The sequence below is a fragment of the Rhamphochromis sp. 'chilingali' genome (genome assembly GCF_963969265.1).
Source record: "Rhamphochromis sp. 'chilingali' genome assembly, chromosome: 15".
Classification (NCBI taxonomy): domain Eukaryota; kingdom Metazoa; phylum Chordata; class Actinopteri; order Cichliformes; family Cichlidae; genus Rhamphochromis; species Rhamphochromis sp. 'chilingali'.
The window spans coordinates 6493804-6504455 of NC_137942.1; the positions used below are offsets into that span (position 1 = coordinate 6493804).

The 10652-nt window shown below is 41.5% G+C and overlaps 2 protein-coding genes across 2 annotated transcripts; both read right to left on the reverse strand.

The window, feature by feature from the left end:
• Positions 1 to 339: 339 nt before the first annotated feature.
• Positions 340 to 4689, reverse strand: tmub2 (transmembrane and ubiquitin-like domain containing 2). The gene is made up of 3 exons (XM_080905517.1): positions 4606 to 4689; positions 2066 to 2700; positions 340 to 1623 (listed from the first exon to the last, which is right to left on the reverse strand). The coding sequence occupies exons 2-3, from the start codon at positions 2683 to 2685 to the stop codon at positions 1230 to 1232; spliced, it is 1014 nt and encodes a 337-aa protein (XP_080761643.1). The 5' UTR covers positions 2686 to 2700; positions 4606 to 4689; the 3' UTR covers positions 340 to 1229.
• Positions 4690 to 4906: 217 nt separating this feature from the next.
• Positions 4907 to 10557, reverse strand: asb16 (ankyrin repeat and SOCS box containing 16). The gene is made up of 7 exons (XM_080905193.1): positions 9961 to 10557; positions 9464 to 9805; positions 9116 to 9383; positions 8364 to 8772; positions 8169 to 8252; positions 5822 to 5932; positions 4907 to 5734 (listed from the first exon to the last, which is right to left on the reverse strand). The coding sequence occupies exons 2-7, from the start codon at positions 9798 to 9800 to the stop codon at positions 5549 to 5551; spliced, it is 1395 nt and encodes a 464-aa protein (XP_080761319.1). The 5' UTR covers positions 9801 to 9805; positions 9961 to 10557; the 3' UTR covers positions 4907 to 5548.
• Positions 10558 to 10652: the final 95 nt, after the last annotated feature.

A 10652-nucleotide genomic window follows, 5' to 3' on the forward strand; every position in this document is an offset into this window, starting at 1 on the left:
TGTTAAATGAACTGTTTTAGATAATTTGGTAACTATGATCCAATGGTCATGGCACTGTTTGTGAATAAGGGTAACTGCTTGTGGTTTATTTGTGGCTCTTTGTGTATTTCTGTGCTGTAGAAGTGCAATGACAAAAGAAAGCAATGTTGTGACTTTCCTTTTTTTTCCATGCACAAGCACAAATAAGTGCATGTGTGCACAACTTGTATCTGAACACAATGTGATACATAAATTATTTTTCTTTTTTTTCCACTGCCATGCATACTGATGTTTGTATATAAATAAACACCAATACCATGAGACTGACTTCTTTAAACCACAAAGAGCTAGTAGGAGGGGTTTGTTTTGAAATGCTTTAATAAGAGATGCAACTGAAACCAGAGCAGTCTGACAGCAAGTGCCAGATGCACATTGATTCATTGTATAATTTTATTTACACAAAATACACAATATATTTACAGTATCTTTTCATAATGTTTAAATTAAACTACTCTTACGTAGCATAAAAGAAACAGTCTTGCACTGAGGCAGTTGTACAATTTATATTTGCATACAGAGAGCTCGAGTCATTCAAATAATACAATGATGGCAAAGACTCAAACTGGCACACGCAGCACAACAGTGAGTGGTTCCAAATGATTTTAAGCCATTTTTTGGTTGGTTTTCTTAAAAGGTACAGTATGTAAAATCTTACCACTAGATGTCAACTGAATTCTATTTTGCTACCCCTCCCAATTCAAGTGCATAATGCTAATTAAGGTGGCTGCCGTTCACCTGTAGTAAGTGTAGACTGTATTTACTGTACATTTAAAACACAAAGTCATCTCAAAGAATAGCGCACAGGAAAGCATAATGAGTATTTTACAGCAATAAAGAGCCATGAGATGAAGCCAGTATTACAACATGGTCTGAACCACTACATCTTTGAATAGGAACTAAATTAGGTTTTAGTTAAAGCAAATGCTCACTCACTGCTGTTTTTTTGTTTTGTTTTTTTAAACTGCACTTACACTCCTCAGTCACTCATGTTTTTATCTTTGTACATGCACAAACAGGCTCACTTAACCACCCACACGCTCGCACAAATGCACGCTCTCAAACCAGCTGCAGAATCTGCACCGAGGCCCTTTATGGTCAGTACATCTCTCCAGACACTCACCCACTGCTGTAGTTATTTTTATTTCACCTCACAACATTCAACTATAAGTGTGTGCCCTTTCTTTGCCTTTTCAGCGGCTGTGCATCCCAAATATCAAAAAGCTAAAGAACACAGTGACTCCCACAAGGGAGATGGTCGCAGGGGCGGTGAAGAACTGCCTGTAGTTGAGGCGGAAATACCACACGACAGCAAGAATCACCACAAAGACAGGCACCACCAGGCTGCCGGTGCTTATGGCTACACCTGCCGCCCTGAATCCACTGGAGACTCCGGACCCGGCTCCTGCTCCTGTTCCGGACTGAGCCCCCTCCTCTGGACTGGAATCATGCAGGGTCTGAGAGATGTGGCAGTGGATCACGCTGTTGTCTGTGATGTTTAGGGATAACAGAGTCCTCTTGGGATCCTGCAGCAGCTGGCCTTGGAAGATTAATTTAATTTGATGCTCCCGCCCTGAGAAACATTTGCTGGAAAAGAAGGGAGATGAGAAATTAAAGCAGTTATAAGGCGCTTTCTTTCCAAGAGTTAGACAAGAAGATCAATACCACTCCTGTACAATCAATCCAAGGTTTCAGACATAAGCCAATTAACTTACTTAGCAGAAAGACAATAAAAGAAACTTTTGGCTCTGTCTAAAGGTAATAAAATATGCCTTAAATGAACATTTATAAGCTGACTGAGTAATATGTGGCATCTTGTTTAAGCTTTGCAAAAAACAAAAAACATGAAAAGCAACAGTAAGGTAAAGCCTTCCAGTGTAAGCCAGCAAACTAAGTATAAGCTCTTGATAAATTAACATTGCAAGGTGGCACAATCTTTATGCTAAGCTAACTGCCTAATGGGTGTATCATCTGTGAATTATTCTGATATTCTTGAAGTTTGGTGGATTTTCACAGTTATTTTACCAACCTTTTTAGTATCCCAACTGTATCTTGTGGCTCTACAACAGCCACCTCCTCTGTGTCATTCAAAAACTTCAGACGGACAGAGATGGAAGTGGTACTACTGGTGATGGTAGGAGAAGAGGTGGTGCTGGTCAAAATTGGAATAGGCTTTGTAGCCTTTTTCACTTCCTCCTCCAACTCCTCCTCCTCATCCTCCTCATCAGCCTCATCATCCTCTCCATCAGAAGTGACAAGCAGTCTTCCAGCCTGTGGTTGTTTGCTCTGTATGTCCAGCAACAAATCTGTCCAAACCCCCTCGGCTCCCTCTACAGTCCCCTCACCCTCTCCTCTGTCAGCTGCCGGCTCTCCTTCGTCCGGCTTGTTCTCCTGAGAAGGTGGAGGCGTCTGCTGCTCAGGGGTGTCGGCACTAGCTGACCCTCCACCGTAGTTGTCATGGCCTCCCAGTCCAATCAGAGAGGCATGAGCACCCACAGTGAGGATCGTGCCCAATATGTGGTCTCCCCGATCAGCCACATGGGTTGAGAGCCAAGCCAAGATGAGAGCCAAGAACAGAAGCAATACACCACCTGCTGCTGTCACCTCATCCTCCATCCCATCCAACATGGTCAGTGCACACACTGCCATCTCTGTCCTCTAATCCTGAAGAAAACACAGGTTTAAGACATTTCGTAGCATACAATTTCAAATGTGGCTCCAAGTGCTGTAGAGCCTGCTCAACAGTTTGCCTCATACTGCATGTGATAGTATGATCTAAACAAACTGATCTAAACTTTCTAAGATAACCTTGTCGATGTACACAGAACTTCCTACATGAAAACATGGTTTTTCTCCTGCAAATATGTGATTTGTTGTTATCCCCAGACAAGTTTACTTTTTTTCCCCCTCAAATAAAAATCATCATAATAACAAAACTACTTTTTTAAACCACTGTTAATCAGGGTTCTATATACTCAAGCATAAAATAGGGGATCTCAAAGATCCATTTTGAGTTAGGAATAAGTTTGGGAATTTTCCTGTTATTTCTGGTCATTGACAATTTCTATTATAATCTGGTGTTTATTCTTTGAAGGAAAACCAAAATTAGCACAGCAAAGACACTGAATGAGGTGGCAGGCATGACATTATCCAAAGGAAGCCAGCTGTAATACTGTTGCGTTTGTTTTTTTTCCCCTTGCACAAACCTTTTGGCACTCTACAGAAAGGTTTTAGCCTAAGCCAAAAACAATGTGCGCATTGTAAAGTTTTTTTTTCGCCAATTTTTCTTCTATTTATGAACTGATAAATAACAAAGCAAGAGGGGGGTTATTATATAATGTATCAGAGACTCATTATCCTTACTTAATGGAAACTTAGACTATAGTCACACATCCATAGTTGAAGCCATGAAATACTCTAGCATATTAATTTGTTTTTTATTCGTTTTTGGGGGTTTTTTTGTTGAAACAAGCAAGAAGGCTCCTCTACATCTATTCAGTTACAGCTAAACAACGTCAATTGCACTCTGAGATCTCTACAGGTCTTACAGTACACTGAACAAGACAGCCATATGGTAGCACTGGGTTTACTTAACTGTGACAAACTAGCAATTTCTCACTCCAGGTTTACTGCATCAAACAATTAATTTATTACTGACATATCTATGAAACACTAGAAAAGCAGATAAACAAGGGAACTGGGCAAAGGAGAGGTTTGGGTTATTCAACTGTCAAAATATTTACTGATCAATTTTCTAATTTCAGCCCATTTGAAAACATATGAAAACGACATGACACAGGATTTGATTCACATGTTCCACCCATAGGCTGTATGATGACGGGGGAAAACATAAGTGTAATATCTTTTTTCCTCCTTCTTGAAGTGTAAGTTTACTTCTTTGTGTAGGACACTCATTCATGCTTACAACCCGTTTTTCTGTGCATTTACTCTTCTATTCTTGTAGACACAAACTCTAGTGAAAGCACTTCAAAGCTCAGTAGCTGCATGCAGTTGCATATTTACATTTGTACTTTTTAATTTTTTTTTAAGAAGAATTGTAGTGGGGGGGGGGGGGGGGGGAGATAAACCTTTCAAGGTGTATTTACAAATTCAGAAATCAAGGCCTGGTTTCATCGGCGTCAGAATTACTTTACAGAAATACACGTAGCATTTACCAAGGTTGGTCAACAGCTGTTTCGTGTAGCAGGGAAGTCTCAGCCAGCCATCCGGCTAATTCAGGGCCGTGTCATTATTGTTTTCCCCTCTTTTTCTTCCTGTCATGATTTTTCCACACGATGTACAGCCTTAACCTAGACGCTAGCCACAACGAAAGCTATTCTGCTGCACTTACAACACTGTAGTTTACGCTGCTGTCTACGACCCAACTTAGCTTCCCACCTAGCTTAAGTAGCTAACTGGAAAAAAAAACACGACCTTCCGTTGTTTACGGCTCTCATAGTTCGATTTATTTTGTCGCATAATAGTTGTCCGACAGAGCAACTGCTTCGGCCAGACATATAAAAGTCTTTATCGTATGTACCGATATGCATAAACATCAAATGATCTCACCTGCCAGCTGTAAAATCAGCGCATGGTTGAAGGCGAGGCTTAATGCTAGCTAGCAGCTGCTGCTGCTTAAAAACCACATAATAAACATAGCGGCGGCGTGACGTCATCACGGGCCAGCGGGGTGGGCGCGTGTTTTGGAAACTGTTTGCGCGCCCATTGCTCCACTTCTATGATACAACGTAAATAAATACATAACTGTAGTTTTTTTGAAAACAGTTTTATTGTTACATCGTTGTTAGTTGTTTATTTGAAAATATTTAAATATTTTATTAATTTATATATAACAGCACCTAAGAAAAAAACTAATCCTATGATTTGTATGGCCCAAAGTTGTTCGTAGGTTCAGTATTCACAAAGGATTCAAAACGAAATCAATTAATTAAATGAAAAAATATGTGAACTCTGTGTTAGCCCTGTAATAGCCTGGCGACTGGTGGGTCCAGTGTGTACCCAGTCTCTGCCCCATGAGAGCTGAGAGAGGCGACAACGAGCATTTCAAACTTCCTCTGACATTAACATCAGGAGAAAAACTGCACCAGGAGCTTCTTTTCATTGACTTCTCTGTCTGCAGCTCCTTCTTCATTACTTCCATGAACATTTCGTATACACATATAGCACCAACTAATCCAAATCAACAGTAAATAGCCCGAAACTTCTTAGAACTTCATCTGAACGTTTTCTTGGTTATTCTCTTCCCCATGAACAAATAAAACCATTAAATGTGTCTGAATTTCACAAACAACAATTGTTAGTTTAAAATAGTATCACAAACATGTCATTTAAATCTAATTTACATACATTTGTGTTCTTCAGTGCAACTATTTTTGTAAGGTCAAGTAACACGCTCATTTCTATCATATGTATCTCAGGGTCACCACCTGAAAACCCCTGAAATCTAAAATAATATAAGTTTCCAATGAGGCAAGATACACAATATGTACAGTCAGAAGAGCGTGCCATCATTACAGAGCAACAAATAATCCCTTACACAGCTGGGAATGTCCAGTTTGCTGACAACTGAGTGACACTGGGCTCCTAAATGCTGACGTAAAGCACACCGACAGAGATGCTGCAGAGAGCGAGGCTGAGCACTTCGCTGACGCACCAACTGGAAGAAAGACCGATGCTCCTGAGGCAGGGAGGTAGAAACAGAAACACTACAGTGCTGAAGGTAAACAAGCAGAGGAGAGTAGATTTAACACTGCGGAGAGCTCACCTCATATATCTCAGCAGACACAGCATCCATCCATTCACAGGGCGGGAGGTGGGGGTACGAGTTCAGCAGCACCTCGACAGTGGCCAGGGAGAGCACACACTGCTTCAGCATCTGCAAATAAAACACTGCTTGTAAAATTTGACAGTAACTAATTAATCATTCAATAGCTTATTACATTTAAGTGATGTTATTTTGGTAATAAAACATGTTACTTTATGAATTTTATGTCATATGGTACCAATAACTATTACATGCTGATGACACTGGTGTCACAGTCCATGTTTTTTGCTGTGTATTTGTTAAGTTTTTGTTTCCTGTTTTGATTTAAATGACGTTTTTCCTCATTCTGCACATTTTTCCAGAGTCTCCTGTGTTTCTTTGACTTCCTCTGTTTTGTCTGTGCTTTAGTTTCCTTGTCTTCCTAATCTGTTCCAGCCCTGGGCCATGCCCGGCCTCGCATCCTATGACAGCTGAGAGACACTCTATTAAAGATTCACCTCTTCTCTATTTCACCTGCTTCTGCTGAGCACATTTAGGTCCCATCTACAACTGACACATAAGGGCCCCACCCACTTTATTAGGTACACTTTGCTTCTCATGTGTTGAACTCCGTTTTGCCTTCAGAAGTGCCTTAATTCTTCATCTCACAGATTCAACAAAGCACTGAATACATTCAGTGGAGAATTTGGTCCATGTAGAAATGATGACACGATGCAGTTGCTGCAGATATGTCACCTTCACATCCACCACGTCCCAGAAGTTCTCTATTGGATTGAGATCTGGTGACTTTAAAGGCCATTTGAGTACAGTAACATCACTGTCACGTTTAAGGAGTTGATGAGTGGCAACCGGCGTGGTTTCTGCTGCTGGAGCCCATGGGTGTCCAACTCCAGGCCTCAAGGGCCAGTCTCCTGCAGGTTTTAGATGTGTCCTTGATCCAACACAGCTGATTTAAATGGCTAAATTGCCTCCTCAACATGTCTTGAAGTTGTCCAGAGGGCTGGTAATGAACTAATCATTTGATTCAGGTGTGTTGACTTAGGGTAATATTTAAAACCAGGACCTTGAGCCTGGAGCTGGACACCCCTACTCGAGCCCATCTGCTTCATGGTTTGATCTGTTATGCATTTACAGATACTCGTCTGCACACCTTGGTTGTAACAGGTGGTTATTTGAGTTTCTCGATTACCTGGTTTCCATCAGCTCTTCTGAGCTATGACATAAATGAGATATTTTCTCCCACAAAACTGATGCTCACTGGATATTTTCTCTTTTTCAGATCATTTTCTGTAAACACTAGAAATGGTTGTGTGAGATGAACGGTTTTGGAAGCATCAGACCACACTGGCACCAACAATCACGCCACCTTCAAAGTAATTTAAATCACCTCTCTTCCCCATTCTGTTTGAACTCTAGCATTTTTACCATGTCTTCATGCGTAAATGCACTAAGTTGCTGATGATTAGACATTTGCATTCTTAAACAGGTATACCTAATAAAGTGGCAGGTATATTTATATAATTGTTCACACTATATCAAATATTTGATCTTGTGAAGGTTTCATCACTAATCACTGAGTCTATTCTCAGCTCAGGCATGTCAAACATAATGAAAGTCAGAGATGTGCATAACTTTCTTTAGCAGCAATAGAGAGCCTGGTTTCACTCCTGACTTCTCATATTTGAACATAAACCATGATCTTTCCCTAAATGAAAGAGGTAGTAAAAACGAAACTAAAGAAAGGCCGAAACAGGAAGCAAACTGCAGACTACAGCGTCTCAGCCGTCTTCTTTCAGCCAGCACACTAGCTTACTTATATGCTGTTTAAAACAAGTATTATAAACCCAACTTGCAGCTTTATAAAAGTCAGGATTTCTTGAAATGGAGAGAAAGACTTAATTTGAATAAAAAGGACATATTGACATTATTCCTTTTTTCCATGTTCACTTTTTGCTTTTTACGTTCTCACTAACTTTGTTGGTTTTGTCTAATTTTAAAGTGTTTACATTTTTTTATTTACATATTTTGTTGCAGATTTACAAAAATGTAGACAGACACCCCCCCCCCCCATCTAATATTTCATAATGTTTTTTTCTTGTTTGTTTCTACTCTTCAGACTTTGACATGTATTAATATTTCATTTAAAGATTGTTTTGTTTTTTACAATCCCTGATGTAGTATTTATCTAAGCCTTACGTATTTTGAAATTGTTGCCTCATGAAGTTTCATCACCACACTGACAGCACTGGCATGGAGTCAGTGTTGTCAGTGTGCGCGCATTAGATAACACTACAATTTACATGCAGCAGTTCTCACATTCCCTCACAGCGTGGCTGTTTGATCAAACCTTTGGTGAAACAGGCTTAGCTCCGTGGTTCAGAAGTGATCGTGCAATTGCTTCAGGTTGCTGGTCCGGGAAATCTTCTACCACCTTAAAAACCAAACAGAAAAGTTTTTATCCGAATGCTCAAACTTAAAAATGTGTTTCTGTGTTTGCAATGCTAAATAGTACTTTGTTGCTCTTATACATAGCATCTGCTACCTGCAGCAAACAGTCCATGGCTGTGTATCCTGCACAGTTGGTGACATCAGCCTTGGCCCCATGCTGCAGGAGGAGGTCTACAATCCTGGGGCAGCAGTTTGCACAGGCGTTGTGCAGTGGAGTGTGCTGCTTCCTGCCTGCAGTTCGAGCATCGGCTCCTGCGTCCAGAAGCTTCTGAACCACACGAAGATAGCGTCCGGCCTCAGATGGTCTCTCGGCTCCGGAGCATGCAGCGTTCAGAGGGGTCTCGCCCTCTCGATTTGTGGCTAACACATCAGCTCCGTGGCTAAGAAAGAGCTGGACGTGCTCTTCGAGGCCTCGCCGAGCAGCCACATGCAGAGGTGTGAGTCTCGACTCCCTGGTCCTCACATTGACCTCTGCACCTCCTTCTAAAAGCAGCTCAGCGCAGCTTTAAAGAATAGTACATTTACTGGTCACGACATGCACAATATCTACATTCAGTCCATAAGAAATCCATCTCCCTCAGATATTTTTCATAATATCTCAGAAATGTTTTTTTTCCTGGCTCACTAGATTTGTATTATTACATTACATTCTATTAAACTACGTTGGTTTTTTTTGTTGTTGTTTTTTTACCGCAGTTGAGAAAATAGCCTTTAAAGGACATTTTTCATATAAGACAAGATTAATATAAAGCTTTGCTTCAGCTACTCCTTGGCAACAATACCCTCTGCTGAATATTTCTGCTTAAGCACAATAAGAATAAAGTCGTCAGCTTTTTTAGCACTTACTGGAATGACTGGGCAGAGGTACAGAGGTGAAGAGGGGCACTGCCATCTGCAGCCAACAGATCAGGCTCTGCTCCATGAGAGAGCAGCAGCTGGACACAAATAGAATGGCCACCTATGCAGGCATCGTGGAGGGCTGTGTTGCCTCCAGGGTCAGCGTTCACCTCCGCCTCACGAAACAGCAGCTCCTCCACACATGCTGTGTGTCCTCTGCTGGCAGCCAGACGTAAGGCTGAGGTCTGTTTCACCGTGGAGCTCATGGTCCACATGCCTGGCGGAAGAAGGAAAAGGGAGTTCATTCAATTAAAGCGTTTATAGAAGATTAAAAGATAGAGATCTGTAAAGTCATACCCATCTCTGGAGCCCACACCATCTCCTCATGCACCGTCTCCATCAAGGCATTGACCATAGCAGGGTCCTTCAGCACTGCATACACTCCTTTCATGTCCCCGCACATGAAGGTGTTGTGGACGGCAGTGTCTCTGCACTTCACCTGGGGCGGAGGGGCCCTGACTTCCTGGAGCCGCTGCTGACGGGGAGGAGGCCTTGGGGCCCGAGGCAAAGGCGCTCTAGTCATGGCTCTCCTGTGAGCCAGTGCCCGCCGTGCATCCTCCCATTCCTGAAACGCCTGCTCCAGTCTCAGAGAGCGCAGTGAAGTAGAGGTAAATGGGAATGTGTCCTTTGACATGGGGCCTTAAAGTCAAAACACAGGTTTAAAAGTACTGATTTCATGCCATTTTCCAGTTTTATCACAGCAGAACATTAACACATTCACCCCGCTAAAGCCAGCCTCTGAAGCACTGGGAAGTACTGTTTACTGAAAATAGCAACATGCAGCGTTTACTCACCCTTTAATGGAACAGCTGTGAGTGACAGGAGTCCAAGCAGAGGTCAACTAAATACTTTCACAGCTAGAATCAGGTTCATTTCCCTTTGAAATTAAACTATTATGAAGCGATTTCCAAATTAAATGCCCTTCCGTGGTGGCTACAGTCACAAGATTGTTGCACAAGTTCAGCACTGAATATTAATAGATCAGAACGTAAGCTGATACTAAGTGTTTCCACAGCGACCACTAGATGACAGTATCGACCCAGCATTTAGCTCTATTGCGGTCATGAACGCCAAAGAGCATAGAAGTATCAAGATAATCTATAGAAATCAACGAGGAAGGCCACGTGATCACAACTTTAAAAAGTGAGTAAATTCATAGCGTCCCGAAATTCACGTAAGGGAAAGGTGGTAAGAAGAAAAGCCAATTTGGAGTTTATTACGAATAAACTTGATAGCTTTCACAACTACGACAGCTGTCTACCTGAACATCTACTGCTCACGAGTAAAAAAAAAGAAAATGTTTTGCTCTCTCAGAGATGATACTAGCTCGTCTGGGAGACATTACAAAATTGCTAAAGAATTTTGTCTTTTAAGAAAAAAGAGTATTTGCGTGAATCGGTTATTTTTATTAGTAAGATAGGTTTGTTATTAACCACGCCGTAGCGTCGCTAAACTTGGAACAAAAACGGAGCTACATCTAATGGGA